The following is a 21,041-nucleotide window of genomic DNA, read 5'->3' as shown; positions in this document are numbered from 1 at the left end:
GAGAGGATTTCATAGTAAAGACAGGAATATGCCATGAGTGTAGAAGACAGGAAAGCTGGTTTTAATACAAAATGAACTCTAAAAGATTGTAGCATATTAAACTGTTTGAGGAAAAATTACACCCCCCCCCCCCCATGCCGAAAAGTTGAATACAGAATACAATGATTTACAAATCTCATAAACCCATATTTTATTTTCCATAGAACATAAACAAAATACCAGATGTTGAAATTGAGACATTTTACCATTTAATGGAAAATATGAGCTCATTTTAAATCTGATGGCAGCAACACATCAGTAAAAAGAATACGTGCACCAAAAAGCTGTAAAAGCCATTGGTACAAATCAAAAACAACTGAAGGAGCACTTGACAACTAATTAGGCTACATGGTAACTTGTCAGTAACATGGCTAGATTTAAAGGGACATTTTAGAGATGCAAAGTCTCTTGGATTAAAAAAAATTTAAAAAAAAGTATTACAGAATTACAGAAAAAGGTTCCTAACAGGAAAAATCCAGCCATCTATCGTTTATATTATCATCAAAAGATAATCATGAGGAATCTCTGTGTGCATGGGGCAAGGCTGGGTGGTGGTGGTGACATTCAGAATTTAAACATGATTTTTCTACTGGAAATCACTGCATTTGCTCAGGAAGGTTTCCAGAATTCACTGTCTGTCACCCTGAACTCCACAAATGTAGGTTTAAGCTCCATCATGTAAGAAGAAGCCAGATGTGAACATGATCCAAAATCACTGCTGTCTTCTTTGGAGAAAAGCTTATTTTAAATGGTCTGAGGCAAAGTAGAAAACTCTTTTGAGGTCCAATGGATGAAAATGTGAAATTCTTTCTGAAAAGCATGGATAGTGTGTTCTGTATACTGCAGAGGGGAGCGAGCATAAAGCTTATTATCCATGGGTAGCTGAAAAGCCTGCATCTCTGATGGTAGGGTGTTGCATTAGTGCCTTTGCCATGGGCACATCTGTGAAGGCTCTGTCAATACTGAAAAGTCCATGGAGGTTTTATGGCAACATCGCTCACATCCAGACATTTTTCTCAGGGAAGGCCTTGCACATTTCAGCAAGACAATAGCAAACCCCATACTGCATCCATCACAACAACATGGCTTCACAGGAACAGAAAACATTTGGAGAATCATGAGCCCAAAAATCCAGCAATGAAGGTCCAGGACTGTTGAGCAGCTAGAATCCTGCTCCAGTCTATAGTGGGACAGCAGTCTTCTCCTAAAACTCCAGCAACTGGTCTCCTCACTTTACAGACAGTTAAAAGATATGCTGTTTATGCTCCACTGGGAATAAACTATGGGTTGAGGAAATTTGCAAATCATTGCATTTTGTTGTTATTTACTCTTTACACAGTTGCCCGACTTTGGGCATCACTCCTCAAGTAAAACAAAAATGAACATATCAAGTTGTTGTAAGAATGAACATAGAAAATGGATGTGCAAAGGTAGGTCTGTGAGCACAAAAATGCCTGAAGCAGGTGGAGAAAGAAGCCAACCATCTGGTCTTTATTGTTCTCTTTATCACCGACCCCTCCCTTCACACACTTGGGCCGCAGACTGACCAGCAGGCGAACACATGCTAGGGTCAGGTCATGCTTCATGAATAAAGGCGCTCTCTCATTCTCCTAAAATCCTCAATGTCAGTCACTGGGTGGGAAAATCTTACATCTGAGTTAAGCCAGCACTTCCTCTTCTTGTTCTTCCTTCTCTGCTCATCTACTTCACACAAATGGTTGATGTAGAAAAAAACAGCTCATAAAACTAAAAAATATTGTTAAAGCAGCTAAAATGAAAAACAAAGACGGTTCAGTTCAAGGAGGCACATCCACAATTATGTCAGACGTCCTCTGTGAGGAACATTCAGACCGACAGGCATGGGATGAGTTATGAAATCATCTGAAAGGTCACTGAGATGCAACCTTTTCATATCAACAATGTTTCCTCCTTTTGATTCATTTATCTGGACTTCTCAGCTGCCTGCTGTAATCTCTCCCTCTGCTGCCACTTCCTCCTGCAACCAGAAACCCTAAAAACAGCTTTTGTTAAAAAAAAAAGAAGATGAAGGGTCTATTTTCCATGAGTTGGGACAAAGTTAAAAAAAAAAAAAGACCTTTCCTCATTTAACTTTATACACATCAGTAAAACCTGAAGGATGAACAGATGTCTTGATAAATTCTGCCTTCACAAGTTTGGGTTAGTAAGGAAGAGGGCTATTTTTGGTCTTTGCCAATTTCCATCTATAAATAAAAGATAACTATTAATTTGGGGATTAAGTTGATAGCCCTACTAGTAACCAACCAACAGATAACCGTTCATCTTTTATGTCCTGTATGGATTCAAATTGATGATCAACATACATGGAAATGTGAGATGGGCTCAAAGCTATGCATTATATCACATATTGATTAGGAATTCAGCTCAAAACAATCAGAAAAATAGAGAAAATGATTATTAAAATAATTCTGCCAAATCATGCTCAACTATTATATCATGTGAATTGACGTGCACATGCTGGCAATACTGAAAGTAGACCCTTCCCCACTGTTGGTAACTATGTGACTTTTCTGCTGTTTTCCAAGCTTTCAAGTCTCTTCCAGCAACTCTTTTTTTCCAGAAAGCAACTCATGACAAATCTAGAGACATTCTCAGTTGTTGTTGGAAACTCATGGATAGACCAATGCTACCAGAAGCCCCTCTTCTGTTACAAATGTTTAACCCTTAATGCCTGGAGACACATATTTGCAACGAACCCCTTCTTGTCTTTATCTATTTAATTTCTTTTTGTCCAACTGATTTGTTTTATTTTCCTTTTTACCAGCAACAAAGCAACCTCAAGATATGTTAATGAGTTTTGTGCCTATTTCACATTTCCTTAATGATAATAATGCATAATGGATGCATATTGATGTCATTTCCTTTAAGGAGCAAAAAATGACCATAAACTGACAGAATCATATTAGAAACTAAAAAATGTCAATACCAGCTGAAAGGCTGCTGCAAGGAGGAAGAAAAAGCTGAAGGACAAAGTAGGAGTCTGATATAATTGTAAAGCGCAGAGACCAACACACATGGGATGAGTTAATAAATCATCCAAGAGGTCAAACTGACCTGAAGTCAGCAAAAGAGTAAAGAAAATCCTGAAGATATCACATTTTTCAGTCTTATATGACCGAAGCTGCTACACACCACTTCATTCTTATGGAAAAAAGATGGAAAAACATTAAAATAAAAAAGAAACTAGTTTAATGTTTGACTGGAAACTTGAGAAAGTAAAGTCAAAACTTCTGTCGAAGAAGAATTAATGAGCAATTCTGGATTTATCTGCTGCAAAAATGTAACCAGAAAAACAGCCAGTTGGAAACTATTTAGTCCTTTCTGGAGCCCCCCCAGTTGTCATAGCCCTCAGCGAACCCCCCAGAACTGTTCAAAAGCACCTCATTGCTCATGTTTTGACTGCACTTTTCCTACATTTACCACATATCTTGAGTTCCAGCTCTTCTCCTCCCTGTTGGTCCCTGCAAATCCCATCACGAGTCTTCAGCCTCTGGCATGTGTGTGTGCTCCTGAAGTCTGGCCAGTGTTTCACAGTTATGACCTGACTAATCAGCAGAAAAGATGTGACTGCTCTGATTCAAGTGAGCAACTAACTGTGAAGTATTTATTGGAAATGGCTGACCTCGGATTTGTGTGTTTGATGTGGAGAAGTGGGTCAGAAATGAGAAAAATATTGCTGGATCTCTGGTTGAGCTTTTGTAAAATGCTGGTGTGAGTGTACTGTTGGAACAGGCGGTGGGTAATGCCCCCCACCCCCCTCCTTGGAGGCCTCACAGTCGCAGTAACCCGACACGCAGAGTTTCACAACTACTAGGAGGAAAATCCAAGCTCTGACCCCTCTTACTTTCTGCTTCCACACAGAAAACACCCAGAATGCTTCACTCCTCGTGGTCTTTTTATTTTCTCCCCGTCATCTTAGTCTTCCTCTTGATTTCATGCATCTTTATTTAACTTCAAGTTTTGTTCGACTGCTTAGCCACTAACTCCATTCAACGCCTTCTTTCTTCTTTCTGTCTTTTTCTCTTACTTTGTCTCACCTTGAAAGAGTCATGTCCCACGAGTACCGAGTTCAGTCAATTTTCAGCTTCAGAGGGAGCGAGAGAGAAAAGCAGAAAAAGAGGGTGATGGCCGAGTGAAGGGAAAGATCAGATGATCCAGAGTAAGCGCAACATGAAACAGAGTTTGAGACAAAAGAAAAAGTATAACATGAAATTGAATATAACTTGGTAAACACAGTAGAGCTGGGTGGTACATTTTTTCTGTATTTCTAATGACACACATAACTTGTAACCATCTAAGCCAAAGAGGGAAAACTGTGACAAGCACCAGGCCATGTCTGCAGGAAGAGAGCTTAAACATGTTGCCCCTTTCCCCACTAGCAGGCAACAATCGGCAGCTGCCATCAACGATTTGCTGCTGTTGTAAAAAATCCCGTAAATTCTTCAATATATTTTGTTTTTTGTGAATTTTGTGGGTTAAAACAGGTTAACCTTTTTTCCACACTCAAGTCATTTAAAGACATACTTTCTGTTGTTCTACATCGCGAGAACATTTTTAAAAACTCACATCTCCTCCCTCCAGATGCTAAAAAGCTGGCCCGTCTGATTGCAGGGATGGAAACCGAGAGACTGGGAGATTTGGGCCTCCACTCTGCAGCTACAGTAGATATGCAGGTGCAGCTTATCCTCTGTTTATTTCCTGCCATAAACTCTGTTTGTTCCACTAGGTTTGTTGTGCATGTAAACAAAGTCAATGTAAATGTTTGGTGCCACTCCCTACCACCCCCCTCCAGTTCTTGCCACTATGATCCACCCCCACAGCTTGGTCCCTGGAGACCTGCCCTGTCCCCTCCCTCTGCTATGACCCCAACGCCCCAAAGGCTTTGTGGGGGTCTGGGAATGTATCTCCTTCAGCAGGACCAGCTGGAGCCAGAGCAGCAGGAAGAAAAGATGCCATCAGTGTCTGGAAAACAGACCCACAAAGAAACCAACGGCAAGTTGGTGCTGAGGAGGCACAAACTGAAACTACCGCTTTTAACCTTGCTTAAAAATGCATCATCAGGATCTTGTTTCTCTCATATAAAATCCCACTCTTATCTCTTTTACTGAAGCCAGGGAAAACTTTCATTTGCACTTTGTAGACAGCAAAAATTGTTCTTAAAGTTTAGACATGAAACTTCTTTTGTAGTGACACGAGCAGTTTTTAATGTCAGGCTGAACTTTTTTAGGTTCCAGTCATGCAGAAACATCCCGTTGATGCGACTGATTACAAGTGAAGTGAATCAAGTTTAAGTGTGAAGATATGAAGCTGAAGCAACAGGAAGTCACTTCGTTGAGATCCTAATCTCTTTTTATTACACACAAACTGGACGCAAGTTCAAAGTAAACTCTTGTCTTTTGGTTATTCATTTAAACTTTATTTTAAATATTTTTCTATTTTATGTTGTATGTATAGGAATGTTGCCATGACAGCCTGTGCATATCTTCATAATTAAAGCCACATTATTTTTTAAAATCAGGTTCAGAACGGTTCATTAAAGCGTTGCCCTGCATTTCTTTTTTCCTCTGGATACAAAACAATCCAGGAAGTTAAATCATCCTGAGATGTAGGGTTGGGAACGCCTTGCCTGGGATGTCCTGGTGGGAATGAAGCTCTGTGGGAACATGGCCTACAACAGCTACATGTTGAAGCGACAGTGTCTGCTCAGGATTTTACCTGTAGTTCTACTACGAGCTCAACGTTAATCCGCTTCGCACAGCCAATGAAGTTATTCCCGTCATATTAACTGTTTTCATGTTAATATCCAGCCTGTGTCATGTCTTCTCTGGCTCTGATCAACTGCGATGAAAACAAATTACTTGGGGTACAACAGCTGGCATCTCCCTCAAAGAAATCATAAACCAGCCAAACTATCAGAAGAAGTCATGTTGATGGCTGTGGACCCTGCCTGTAGGAATCTGAGTAATCTGCATCCCTGGTGGCGACGAAGATCCAGGCTTGTGGTATTGTTAGCGTATAGCAGGGGTCTCCAAATCCGGACCTCGAGTGTCGGCATCCTACAGGTATTGGAAGTGTCCCTGCAGCAACACACCTGATCCAATTCAATGGATCATTAACAGAGTCGTGGTGTTGCAGTCGGGCAACAGCCAATAACTACAGGATGTCCTGGAGGTTTGGATATGGAGATCCATGTTGTATGGGGTCAGATTTAAGGGTCACCTTTGTTGTTTGAAACCTGAATCTGTCCAACAGTTAAAACCACAGGTCAGGTCAGGGAGTTTTTCTTTCTTCCCCAGTACACCGCTTCTTTTTTTTATTTCTCTGCTTCAGATAAAGCAGAGAAACACTAACTTCTCCGCTCCTTCTGCTTGAAGTAAAAACCTCATTGAATATCAGAAAAAGCTCCACCATCATCCCTGTTGCCACTTTTCAAACAACCTGTCACCATGGTTACCAAGTAAATGATGAGAAGTTGCTTTGTTTGATCAGCAAGGGAGGGAGGCTGTTTCTCAGTACCATGTACACTAAGATTATTCTGCATTAATTTCCCATGCGCTAGGTAAACATTTACTCCTTTTCACCCAGGTTTTTCTTTTTCGAAGTGCTGCTGCATCGTTGGCTGCTTGTTGTGACCAGGGATGTCAGGATAATTTCGTTTAACAATTTCCTGCAGTATTAAACAACATGACTGTTTTATCGTAAAGATTCCGCAATATAGTTCAATGAATCATTAGATAAACGATCATTTCTGAACCATAATTGCAGAGCAGCTCCAACTTGTACATGGAACAAAGTTAGTTGATATAATAACTGGGTCATTCTATGAATGTAAGACTGGAAAACTGTCAGAAACCTAAGGGGCATAAAGTGGTTTTAGGTGGATTTGGTCCACCGCTGTGTCCTGGGATGGACTGGTGACCTGCCAGGGTGTATCCAGTCTCTCACCCGGAGGCTGCTGGGATAGGCTCCAGCTCCCCAACGACCCTTCATTGGACTAATGAAATGAAATGAAAAATACTTTATTAATTTATTAAGTTTATTTATTAAGCATTTCAGATAATGAATGAATGAATGAATGAATAAATGAATGAATTGTTCACCTGGGACAAGACATCTAAATACTCTAAAACAACTTCTCTCACCATAATGACGCCAAATTCAGATTTTTAAACAACGTACAATATAACTTTGTTGTTTCTGCATTAATGTGACATAAAATATATAAACAAATGGAAATAAATAGTTAATTGTTCAGATTAATCTCTTTGCACTGAAACAGTGTCCTGGTCCTCAGGAGCCACTGTCTTGCATATTTTACAGGTAACCATACTTTAACACACCTGAATGAAATAAATGGTTTGCTAACAAGCCGGCAAAGAACTTGATAAGAAAAGTGATTCCTCTGAATCTAGATAGGACCTTGATTGGGAAACTATGCATTGAGGTTGATTTTGACAGTCTTAATTTAAACTCAAAGCCTTAAAGGAGGGTTCATGCTATGACACAATTATAGTGTTGAGAAATGAACAAAAAAATAATCATGATATTATTAAAATTGTGATTATGTCTTTGAGAATAACTGAGTTAAAAAAAACTGTAATGGTGACATCCCCTGTTGCAACAATTGTTTTGTTTTTTCTTCACTATTTTCCGTACTTTGACATGTGGTTGGCGTGTTGTGTTTTGTTTGGCTTCATCAAACATCAACAGATCATGCAACTAGAGGTTCCTTTTCTGTATGTAAATAGCTAGTTTTGCTGCTATTGTTGGTTTCTTCTTTTGTTATTTGTTATTATTTTATTTATCTTGCACCGTCCCTTCTTGCTGATGTGGCGTGTAAATTTCTCCATTGTGAAGTCAATAAAATCTTATCTGATCTCTTACTGGATATATGGCTTTTTAGGCTGCTGAGCTGTCCTCCACAATTTATTTTCAATAAAAGAAATGTGACACAATGACGATTTCATCTTTTTGTTTGGAGAGGATACATTTTCCTCGTGACCACAGACAAAACAGCAAAAGCTGTTACACACATTAGACATGATCTTTTATAGAAAGTGATGATTTTGAATCCTAACCCAATCATTGAGAAATCAAGTAATGGTGACATCTTTGGTGCAGAGGGATCCACAGATTAAGAAAAATGACGAACGCGTGGAAACAACAGACTTCGCCTCTTCATCTTTCTGACCCCTCGGTCAGCCTTGGATATCTGACCAAACTTGTGTGTATTAAAACCTCAACGGGGAACTCGCCTCCGTTTGGGAAAATCCAACAATGAAGAAGAAAATTCACTCCCCCCACCCCACTGCATACAACACACACACATATCTTTTCTCCAATGTCAAAGCAAACACCGAAAGACCCTTGGGACTAGAAATTTCTAGGAAGAGAGATGGGGGAAAGGGAAGGGGTAAGACGCCCCATGAGGAGGAGGATGGAGAGGGAGGACAACCAAAGTGAACTCTGCTCATTAGGCCTTGAAAAAATTCCGTTCTCTGTACAGAATTAAGGTCTCTGTGTTTCTTTTCTTTGTGTGGGGAGTGTGCAGCTGCTGTGTGTGAAGGAGTGTGTCAGGGCTTAAGTATGCAGGCTAACTCAGAGCTGCGATGGTCATTTACAGCTGTTCCAGACCATCATAGCGCTGGAGCTCTGCCCGACCCCAAGCTGCAGACGCTAAAGCCGGATTCAGTTCAGACATATGCACACTTTTTTTCTTGGTTGTTGTGAATTTCACTTTCAGTAAAAGTCTGAAATTCTGGAGTCATGGTAACAGGAAGGAATCCAGCTGATAACAATGACAGAAACACAGAGAGAATTCATCCAGCACCGATAATGAGTCAGCGGTGAGGAATGCAAAAGTAAGGGATTACTCTGTGTGAAATCCACCAACCTAATGTTGGATAGTTTATCCTGTAGGTGATCTATAAAAGTTTTCAAGGCATTTATATCCTTACCAGGAGGGGGGAAATTGACCTAGAAACTATGATGAAGCCACATCCAATTAAACCTTCCACCAATCAGATATCTTAAAATGCCTGCAATGTCCTATCAGGGGCAGCTAAATATCAACGAGAGAGCAGAAAGTTATGCTTGTCTGTAAAGAACAAAAATGATGGTCCTCTATGGCTGGAAAAAGACAAACAATCAGACTGAATATCGTGAAAAATGGTTAATGTTCCAACAACAACGTTGTTTAGCCAGGCTGAGGAATTTAGTTTGATGTCAGGCTCTGACGTTGTGTTCAGACCAAATGCGTTTTGAGTGTCAAGAGCGACATGTTTCCATGTAAAGTCTATGTGGAGGCACGGCAAGGGGGCGTCGAGCTTTCTCACGTCGCGTTTTGGGCGTCGGCGTTCCGCGCGTCAAAAGCCAGAGATGGGCAAAGCTGAACTTTTGCCGCTTGACGCGGGGTGTCAACCAATCAGAGCGATCAGCTCGCAGCTCCCGGAGGATTTCTGTGGTGAACCCAGACACGGGCCATTACTCTGTGCAATATTTAGGATAACCATTCCTTGCTAAAAAGCTGAATGTTACTGATCTAGCAACGTAGCAGGATACGTTGCCTAGCAACGCTTTGTTTGGCGGCTCTCTGCTGAGTGCGGCTCCTGTTGTATTAACAGTGACTATCACTGCCCTACGACAACGTTCTCTTGCTTTATTTATTAAATAAACCATGCCATCGCCCTACTGAATCCGCCATCATTCAGACTGACCGGAAGAAGAGCGGCAGACACGGCCGGAGCATTGGGAGCGTTTTGGGCGACACAAAAGGGGCATTTTAGTGACCAGCGTCGAGTGTTCAGCGTCGAAAATGCTCAAAATGCATTTGGTCTGAACACACCGTCACATGAAAGAACATGACAGCACAGAAACAGCATACTTGTGTTGTGCATAACAAGAAACCTGAAGCCCCAGAAGAGCAACGGGGTTAAAGCCCAGAATCCAATCATCTGCTTCCATGAACTTGGTGGAGGATCCTCAGCTTCCATCTAAACCTTACTACTTCATACTTCAGCATCTCTCAGCAGCATCCGAGCATAAGATTCAGAAAAAGTTTCCCTCAATGTTCCAGCCCACTTTCAGACTTCGTTCACTAAACTTTTAAGAAGGCTTTTCAGTGAACCCAGATGAAGAGAGACATTTCATTACTCCAAGTATAAAACACCACACCCAGATACTGTCTACAGAGCTGCGTGCTCATAAAAAAGGAAAGGCTTCCAACCAGACAAAGCAGCTCCGTACTGTAAGTTTACACATTTCATCTCACTTCAAACCGGTTCTTCACATTTCACCAGAGAAAAAGAACATGAAAACTGGTTCTACACAGGTCTAAAACCAAGTTTCCCAAGACCAGTCAAAACCCTGTAACTCCCCAGCCAGCAGGTTTACATAATACCAGATCATATCAAGCCAACTAATAATCAAACTGTGAAGTTATCTTGACTGAAACCAAACTAAATCAGATTTCTTGAAGCAGCGCTAACAGACCCAGTTAATAATTGCATGGTTACCTTGTCACTAAATAAATAAATTGATTTCTCTGCAATTCACATTCAACAAGACAAGAAGAGCCACCAGTTTGTCACCACAGCCTGACTTATGTCTGTATGGAAATAAAAGCAGCAAAACATGCAGTCTGAGCATTGCACGGTAATGTACGTGCGTGTAATTGTCACATTGCACGTCCTGCAACGTTGAACGCAACATGTTCTTATTAGTTTTAAGGGAACTTGACACACAGGTTTGTTTATTGCCAGTGGCAAGCACAATTCTTGTTTGCACATGATAGAACGAAACATTTACTTAAGACCTAGCACAATAAAATATAACAATAAGAATAACTCAAGTAATATTCACAAAAAAATCAAAACTTTCACCAGGATCCCGCTAAACTAAAATGTCTTTACTTGGAACAGAAGCTTTAAGGCAGGGGGGTCTAATTCAGCCACATTCAGCATTTTTTGAGAAACATATGTGCAGTTAAAACCATATGTTTAGTAAAACTATTATTCACATGTGTAATAAATTCCAGATCATAATGCAGCTAAAAAAATAGTAAAACACTTAATGAAAGGTGTCCAGAACAGTTAAATAAATTATTCCATGCGATGATCAGGATAAAGAAGTTACTTTATGTATATTTCCACATGTGTAGTATAATCCTAAAGTAGTGAACCTGAACTGACTCACATCATGATACAAACTGAAGTCAGATCGATTGTATCAGAAAGCCAGAAAAAATCATCACCCTGTGTGGAAAATGTTTTACATTTAAACAAACAAAAAAAACTCACATAGATAAATTAGGGATTGCAGTTACATTAATTAAAATATTAAAGTTAACACTGTCATTAACCATATTCAATCAGCAGGTTAGACTGGACTTTGTCCCAGGCTGCTTTGGATCCCTGTCTGTCAATCTGACACCTTGATTCAAATTATACTTTATATCAGCTAAGGGGTCTTCAGTTTGTTGCTTTTGAGTCAATTGTGGCTTTTCAGCCTTTACTGGCTGAGTCTAGATGAACATAATGGTACATTTTGGGAACAAATTTACTTTAGCTCATTAAGTCCAAAAATTGAGCCCTGAGATTTTAATGAATCATTTTTTGGGATAGTCTCTATTGTGAAGGGTTTTCTAAACCCTGCTGTCTCTTTACAGCAGCAGTTGATCCATTTCTTTAAAGTATGTTAAAAGCACAGTTTAGATTACAGCTGAAGTTCTGAAACAACTTTTTTCATCATCCCCAGCCTGGTACTGTTCACCAAACGCTGTGTCTTTGCACTGGGAATTTCTTTCAATGTCACATTTTTGCTGTTTGCTAATCTAGGGAAAAAGGTAAGCCAGCACCACTGGCGATGAATGCAAATGTCTCCTTGCAAAGACCATCAAGGACAGGACCATTAGAACGACAACAAACATTAGGGCTCAGCAAATGGACACATAAAAAGCAATACAATGTGACCAGTTTTGTTTCTCCGCATTATTTTTAAGAGTTAAATTAATTTTGTAGCTCTAAACTTAGTTTAGTTAGTGGAAAATTAATTAAAAATGTCTCATTATTGGTAAATGTTGTAACCCATAGGTCAAACCATTTGCCCACTTTGAGCGCCATCATGAAGTCAAACCAGATGAGCCTGTGTGCATTAAAAACACACAAGCTGGTAAAACTCCACATTTCAGCATTGGCAATAATTGGGACTGTGTTCTACACTCAGATGTAAACATAGAAATTAAAGCACACACCTGTCTGTTAATTTCACACAAATTGCTCAATTCTTTTAAACTGACCCACATAAATGTTGTGCCAACATCTGGATGACTGCTGTTGGACAACACCAGGGTCACAGGGCAGAAAAACTCCTTCAAGATTTATGACCTCAGCTGAAACAGTGATTTAAACTGACCATGGTCAGTGACAGCCAACATCCAGACACCTCACGTCCATCATCTTCCTCCTTGCGTCTTACCTGTGTCCTGTCTGAACTGGTGCATGGACTGGAGATCTATGATGTACGGAGATAGCCGGCTGTCGACCTGGCCGAGCACCACGCTCCCTCCGCGGGGGTCGCTGCTCCGGATGGCCGCCTCTATCTGGTGGGAGACGGCGGGGCTGTAGGGCCGCCACCGGCCGTGTTCGTTGAGCCATTCCCACACCACCACAGCAGAGGCCAGGAGCATGTTGTTACTGTTGGCCCTGGAGAGTAAATTAAAAATGAAACACAAGGAAACAGTCATGAGTGGAGAAGTGTGTGTGGTGAGGGGGGGGGGGCGGTGTTAGCTAAAATGCGGGCTGGCTGCTGAAGGCTAACCACACCGCAGACAAACAAAACAATCTTTTTATTTCGGTCAGAAGTTTTAATCAACCTCTCTCCGTGTGGAGGAGCATTTTTCTACCTCGTGATGAATTAATAAACGCAGACTGTTTCCCAAAGCTTACACAAAGCCGTGTTTTTGGGGGGTGGTGGGGGTCTTACATGGAGCGGCGGCGGCGGAGCTAACGCCGGGAGAAGGCGACACATTCTTCCGCGAAGGTCTGGGCTTCTCGCATCGCCGCTGGTGGTAGTAAATCACGGCCCCTCGCTGGAGTTTCTTTGTTATAAGGCCGTAATAGTAGGTTAAATCAGCCCCGGAGTGAGCGGACAACAAAAGCGGCCTGGTTGTAAAGGCTCCTCCTGGTCCAGAGGAACAGCCGCTTTTCTCCAACCGTGTACGGCCTTTGCCCCCCTCCGCGCCGTCGTCAATAATGTAACGCTTCCGTGGGTCCGTGTCAGCGGGGCGGGTTTGGTCCACAAGCAGAAGCCGGTTCGGTGCTACTGATAATGTGTCTCCAAGTGAGTGTTTTTCTTCCCAAGAGTTTGGGGCGTAGCAAACCAAAATGTTGACAAAGTGGCTGCTTCCAACAGCGCAACCTCACTTCTCCCCAACCCGGAGGGAGCGTCCAGAACTGGTTTAACTGGTATGCATCCCGGGAACAAAAACCCTGGAGACTGCTGATAGACAGGACCAAAAGCCGCTTTATGCAAGTTTTTGAGGGCGCAAGTAATTATACGTGCATATAACCTAGTCACTTCTTTTGTATAAATAAATAAAGATATTAAGACCTGGATAAAATATTCACCTGTGGATATGATCTTCCTCGTCCTCCCCTCCTAATCCAAAACTTCTGGAGCAAACTTCTTCATGGATAAAATCTACCTTTTAGGCTCCACCATGGTTCAGTTTGTCTTTTCCTCCTTCCCACGAAGACAAAAATTTCCCTTTTCTATTTAAACAAAAATGAATATGAACTTCGAACAGAGAGGAAACAGGTTTCCTCCAAACAAGTCGAGAAAAAAATGCCTATCTTTTGGCGTCCATGTTCACTTCATCGAGGGAAAACTCGATGTGAGTAGAGGACAGCAGCCCCCACCAACTCCAACCACTTACCACGCCTTCACGTCCACCCGTGGGAATCAGGGAGCGAGGAACAAAACCCAAATAGAGGTCCCGATTTTTTTTACAACTCTGCTTAAAAACAGCTGATATTTAAGGTGATTTGACCAGATTTTTAAAGCTGTTTTGTTTCTCTGTAATCTAGTCCTGATGTATGAGTTTAATTGCCGTCTGCAAGAGAAATTGCACCGATTAACACAAACTGTGTTCTAGTTAAACAGAAGTCTCTTTTATTCAAATATACTGGTGGTCCTGCAAAATGAAATAGCGGTAAATGCTGCCATCTTGTGGACAAATGTGGACTGTAAACAAAAAAAAATAGTTTTGACGTTTTTATGACTTAAAATTATGGAAGCTGATTCGTAAATTAAAAATGTAAAGTAAGTATTCATAACTATAAGACCTAAATTCACAGTTACGACAGCAAAAAGAGTCATTTTCGTCATCTAACAAGGAACGAGACATAAGTCTAAGCAATAGCAGGCAGACACACGGACGGCGTGAGCAATGATTTCAACAAATATGACGTCATTGATCGACATCACAGGCTCCATAGCTCAGGGGTTAGAGCACTGGTCTTGTAAACCAGGGGTCGCGAGTTCAAATCTCGCTGGGGCCTGGATTTCATCTTTTGAACATTTTCTTTTTTTATATTTTGATGAGAGTACAAATTACCTTGTGCTTTCCCCTCCAGTATCATTTACTTATAGTGATGCATAGATAAAGTTTTGATGTGTATGCGCTTGAAAAATAAAAATAAAATTGGGCTGATATGGGCCACTTTTAAACAAACTTGTAGTGCCTTTGTAGAGCCTGCAAAATTAAAGTAAAGTCGTTCAAGAAGCACGTTAGTAAGGGTCAAAGTGCGTTAGTTTTCTGGCTATTTTCTTTAAAAAAAATACTTTTCGAAAGAAATAATTACTGTGTACTGACCTGTAGTTACAACGTTATTGTATCAGCAGCAAAGAGCTTTCTTAGCTACCAAGCTAGGCGATTTCATCACGACGTTTTCGTTTTACCATACAATATCAATTGGACCAAAATATTTTTCTATGCATTTATTTTAATTTTGTCAATTTACTTTATACATACATTTTTTATACAGCTCCACCGTGGTAACAAACGAGTTCCGATAAGACCAAACACTCTTTGGAGCCAGAGCCCGGATAGCTCAGTCGGTAGAGCATCAGACTTTTAATCTGAGGGTCCAGGGTTCAAGTCCCTGTTCGGGCGAAAGCTTTTTGAAATTTTACAATAAATGATTTAAAACTACGGATGGGCTACCAACGGGTCCTCGAGGCTTGAAGTCATGCAAGCAAACCTGTACATATTCCAGCTTTGCACATTTGCTGCTTTTAGGTATCAGCATGTGTTGCAGCAGGTAAAATCCAAACACCTGCAACACCGGAGTTGCCCACCCCTGGCTTTGAATATTGATTTTCATGCCATAATATTGATAGCAAGGCCACAGGAACCCACAGATTACCAGTCGACCACTGTATAGTACACCTCACCTCAGACTTCCAATACAATACTGAGTCCTTTCATCTGCAGAAGTACAGAGTACCCTGGTGTATCAGTGTTTCACCTTCAGATAGGTCAGTGGTGGTCTCAGCTTGCTTTACGCCATTGGTGAACACCCCCCTAGACTACATTTTATTCAATTTTCAGAATGCACAATACATTAGTTCACAGTTGCCTATAAAACACTAAATTATTTAAAGTATATATGTAAATGTAGCCTACATTAGACGTTAGCAAATAGATCAATGCACGCTTTTACATTATTAAATGTTTACATGTAAACAACTAATTCATAGTAAAACTAATAAAATAAAGACAATTGCCTTAATCAGCAATTACTTTTAGCTACTATTAGCAAGAGACTATCCATCCATCCATCCATCCATCCATCCATCTTCTGCCGCTTATCCGGGGTCGGGTCGCGGGGGCAGCAGCCTAAGCAGGGAAGCCCAGACTTCCCTCTCCCCAGCCACATTTGCCAACTCTGCGGGGGGGATCCCGAGGTGTTCCCAGGCCAGCCAAGAGATATAATCCCTCCAGCGTGTCCTGGGTCTTCCCCGGGGTCTCCTCCCAGAGGGACGTGCCTGGAACACCTTACAAGGGAGGCGTCCAGGAGGCATCCTGACCAGATGCCCGAGCCACCTCAACTGGTTCCTCTCGATGCGGAGGAGCAGCGGCTCTACTCTGAGCCCCTCCCGGATGACCGAGCTCCTCACCCTATCTCTAAGGGTGAGCCCGGCCACCCTGCGGAGGAAACCCATTTCAGCCGCCTGTATACGAGATCTCGTTCTTTCGGTCACGACCCACAGCTCATGACCATAGGTGAGGGTAGGAACGTAGACCTACCCTCACCAGGAACTGGTAAATCGAGAGCTTCGCCTTCTGGCTCAGCTCCTTCTTCACCACGACAGACTGGCGCAGAGCCCGCATTACTGCAGACGCCGCACTGGTCCGTCTGTCGATCTTGCGCTCCATCCTTCCCTCACTCGTGAACAAGACCCCGAGATATTTAAACTCCTCCACTTGAGGCAGGACCTCACTCCCGACCCGGAGAGGGCAATCCACCCTATTCCGGCTTAGGACCATGGTCTCAGATTTGGAGGTGCTGATTCCCATCCCAGCCGCTTCACACTCGGCCGCGAATCGCTCAAGCGAGAGCTGGAGATCACGACCAGATGAAGCCAACAGGACCACGTCATGCCCCCTCCAGGACCCCAAAGAGGGTATAGAGCTGATCCACTGTTCCGCAACCAGGACAAAAACCACACTGCTCCTCCTCAATCCGGGATTCGACTATCCGGCGGACCCTCCTCTCCAGGACCCCTGAATAGACCTTACCAGGGAGGCTGAGGAGTGTGATTCCCCTGTAATTGGAACACACCCTCCGGTCCCCCTTCTTAAAAAGGGGGACCACCACCCCAGTCTGCCAATCCAGCGGTACTGCCCCTGATGTCCACGCAATGCTGCAGAGGCGTGTCAGCCAGGACAGCCCCACAGCATCCAGAGCCTTGAGGAACTCCGGGCGGATCTCATCCACCCCCGGGGCCTTGCCGCCAAGGAGCTTTTTGACCACCTCAGCGACTTCAGCCCCAGAGATAGGAGAGCCCACCCCTGAGTCCGCCAGCTCTGCTTCCTCATCGGAAGACGTGTTGGTAGGATTGAGGAGGTCTTCGAAGTATTCCTTCCACCGACCCACTACGTCCCGAGTTGAGGTCAGCAGCTCCCCACCTCCACTGTACACAGTATTGATGGAGCACTGCTTCCCCCTCCTGAGCCGCCGGATGGTGGACCAGAATCTCCTCGAAGCCGTCCGGAAGTCTTTCTCCATGGCCTCGCCGAACTCCTCCCATGCCCGAGTTTTTGCCTCGGCAACAGTCGAAGCCGCATGCCGCTTAGCCCGCTGGTACCCATCAGCTGCCTCCAGAGTCCCACAGGCCAAGAAGGCCCGATAGGACTCCTTCTTCAGCTTGACGGCATCCCTCACTGTTGGTGTCCACCAACGAGTCCTGGGATTACCGCCACGACAGGCACCAACGACCTTACAGCCACAGCTCCAGCCGGCCGCCTCAGCAATAGAGGCACGGAACACAGCCCATTCGGACTCAATGTCCCCCACCTCACTCGGGACATGGTTGAAGCTCTGCTGAAGGTGGGAGTTGAAGCTTGCTCTGACAGGAGGACTCAGCCAGACGTTCCCAGCAGACCCTCACAACACGTTTGGGTCTGCCAGATCTGACCGGCCTCCTCCCCCACCACCTGAGCCAACTCACCACCAGGTGGTGATCAGTTGACAGCTCCGCCCCCCTCTTCACCCGAGTGTCCAAGGCATGTGGCCGCAGGTCCGACGATACGACTACAAAATCGATCATCGAACTGCGGCCCAGGGAATCCTGATGCCAGGTGTACATATGGACACTCTTATGTTGGAACATGGTGTTCGTTATGGACAATCCATGACGAGCACAGAAGTCCAGTAATAAAACACCATTTGGGTTCGGGGGGGGGGGGGGGGAGGCATGCCTCCCAATCACTCCCCTCCAGGTCTCACTGTCATTGCCCACGTGAGCATTGAAGTCCCCCAGCAGAACAATGGAGTCCCCAGAAGGAGCACCCTCCAGCACTCCCTCCAAGGACTCCAGAAAGGGTGGGTACTCTGAACTGCTGTTCGGTGCATAAGCACAGACAACAGTCAGGACCCGTCCCCCCACCCGGAGGCGGAGGGAAACTACCCTTTCATCCACCGGGGTAAACCCCAACGTGCAGGCACCAAGCTGGGGGCTGATGAGAATGCCCACACCTGCTCGGCGCCTCCCACCATGAGCAACTCCAGAGTGGAAGAAAGTCCAGCCCCTTTCGAGGGTACTGGTTCCAGAGCCCAAGCCATGCGTCAAGGTGAGTCCAACTATATCTAGCTGGAACCACTCAACCTCACGCACAAGCTCAGGCTCCTTCCCCACCAGAGAGGTGACGTTCCACGTCCCTAGAGCCAGCTTCTGCAGCCGGGGATCGGATCGCCAGGGTCCCCGCCCCTTGCTGCCGCCCAGCTCACACTGCACCCGACCCCTATGGCTCCTCCCGCAGATGGTGAGCCCACGGGAGATGGGGCCCATGTAACCCTTTCGGGCTGAGCCCGACCGGGCCCCATGGGCGAAGGCCCGGCCACCAGACGCTCGCTCTCGTACCCCACCTCCAGGCCTGGCTCCAGAGGGGGTCCCGGTAACCCGCGTCCAGGCAAGGGAACATTCATGCCCAGGTTGGTCGTCATCGTAGAGGTCGTAGCAAGGGGCTAATAAACACAAATTCACATCTAGCTGCAGCAGTTTTGTGTTGGTCTATAATTGTAAATGCTACTCAGCATAGTAAACACTCTTTACTTATCTTCATTCCTTTTCTTCCTGTACTGGGCTCCTGGTGACTGGTTTGACTTTTATTTTCCATCCTTCGTTCAGGACTTGACTCAACTTCTGCATGTGTGTTTTACATGTTGCAAAGACGAAAACCTTGACAGTCAAATTACTTTACGTGTTACCGACGTAAAAATAAAAGTAGCCTAAAGATTTATAAAACCAAAACTATATTGAAAAACTATTTATTAGGCAGCATTTTGTGACTATATATTAATGGCGTTGTGGTCTGCCGCCCCCGCCAAAGGAGAGTCTGCTCTCGTTCCAATATGATAATGGATCTCGTCCAATCAGAGGTCTTTCTGTCCACTCGCATAATGAACTTTGTCCAATCAGTTGCCTCCCCGTCCATTATGATATTGGACCTTCTTCCAATCAACGACAAGCTCGAAAGCTAATAATGGACGGAGCCAATCGCGGAGCTCATCTTGGAACCTCGGTGATGCGGTTCGGGTTTTTCCGTCAAAGGTTGAGAAAAAAAAAAAGGAAAAGAGCGGTGAAACTTTGCAAGTGGTCCTTTTTTATTTTTATTTAATATGCTGGTTCATTCAAATCGGTGTCCTCTGTCCGAAACAGATGTTCTGTCTTTTATTTTAAGTTGTCAAAGTATGTAAACTTCCGTTAGGTTAGCGATTATGCCTGTTATGTTCACGTTGTGTTTCTTTTATGCAGAAAACAAATTTGTGTTTAAAATAAATAAATAAATTGCGACAATTTTATGAGAGCGATAGCATTGCAATATACAGTATACAAAGTTAATGGTGTAATGTGCGTTGTGCAATGAATGAAACGTGGCGGCTAGTAACGGGGAAAATGTAAACAACAGCTAAGTGAGATCGCGCTTCTTACAAATAAAAAAACAGCCCTAAGACTTAAAAAATATTCACGTTCCCAATGGAATTATGAGAAATTGTGTCTAAATTTTTTAATGGTAGTGTATGTTACATATAATCCTGCATCATATATACGCTCTGTGTGTGTATGTATACAGTTTTTGAGACATTTTACATCACATCACAGTAACAACTTGGCTCAAAATCCTGTTGAACACAATCTGATTCATGTCTTCTGTCCCTTACTGGACACCCAAAAGCATATGATTACACTATAAGAATTTATACATATCACATGGTAATAAATGATAAATATCTCTAACATTTTTAATGGGTGATGAGTCTAATTACACTTGGACTGCTATGCCATAAAGAGTTAAAGAATTTAACAAATTTACAGCAAGTGTTAGATCTTCTTATTTTCATTGTATTCATGTTGTATTTAGATTAAGGCATTATGTCTAAAGTCTGTGCTATCTTTAGATGACCACCAAAGGAAAAATGGGAGATGATGAGCGGATGACTGAGGGCCTTTGCCAGCACCAGAGCCTGGCCCCCAGGAGCCGGCAACAGGCCAGCACTACAACACAAGTGGCATGACCTCTACAGGTACAGTAAATTACATTTTGAGTTTTTGTACATTGCATCAGCTGAAGAAAGCGGGTGCTGTGATGATGCAGAGTATGCTCATTTCAGAAAGAACTGAACAGCAGGTTTAGTAGCATTCACTGTTGTTTCAAATAGAGAAATGCCCAATGCAGGCCCGAGGGCAGCCTGGTCTGTTTGGTCAGACCAGGACCTGGAGCTATGGGTTCCATTCCAAGGTGATCCAGTTTAACAATATAATCTCATTTGTAATCTGGCATCACATGTGTGCTACTGTGCTTTTGACATCCCATGTCTCACTTATGCAGCCTGCTACCCAGTCATCTCCCTCGTCATCGTCTGCAGCTTCAGCATCTGCTCCTGAGGACACGTCACGCACATATATTCGAGCCCCTCTGAGTCTGTCTATGGTGAATGTACAAGTATGTTTTTATCCGGAAATGATGTGATAAGTAATAACATGCACTGTGCCTGTCTGTTTCTTTTTTATTTTACAGGAGAGCTCATTGGGGTAGACTACATGTTGAGCCAGACTTGACAGCCCCTGGACAGGGTTTTGAGAAAGACCAAAAGTTGGAATTAATCACGCCAACTCTTCTACAAGACCCAAGATTTTCAAGCACCTTGCCAGTCTGCTGCCCCTTCCACATCTGCCGC

The 21,041-nt window shown here is 43.4% G+C and overlaps 1 protein-coding gene across 2 annotated transcripts in view; it reads right to left on the bottom strand.

Moving 5' to 3' along the window:
- LOC306774301 (E3 ubiquitin-protein ligase DTX4-like) overlaps positions 1-13,936 on the bottom strand; it is a 35,609-nt gene extending 21,673 nt beyond the window's left edge. Inside the window, exons 1-2 of one of the 2 annotated variants that reach the window (XM_079264303.1) lie at positions 13,704-13,936; positions 12,553-12,779 (exon numbers count right to left, since the gene is read on the bottom strand). In XM_079264303.1, coding sequence (XP_079120429.1) covers positions 12,553-12,763 — 211 coding nt within the window. In that variant the 5' untranslated portion in view covers positions 12,764-12,779; positions 13,704-13,936. Of the gene's footprint in view, positions 1-12,552; positions 12,780-13,059; positions 13,177-13,703 lie in introns of those variants that run through there. The other variant, XM_079264302.1, reaches the window with a different exon arrangement.
- Between the last annotated feature and the right edge of the window lie 7,105 nt (positions 13,937-21,041).

This window comes from Telmatherina bonti, assembly GCF_933228915.1.
Source record: "Telmatherina bonti genome assembly, chromosome: 3".
NCBI lineage: Eukaryota > Metazoa > Chordata > Actinopteri > Atheriniformes > Telmatherinidae > Telmatherina > Telmatherina bonti.
Note: the sequence above shows the minus strand (reverse complement) of the source record. Positions and strands in the feature narration are given on the sequence as shown.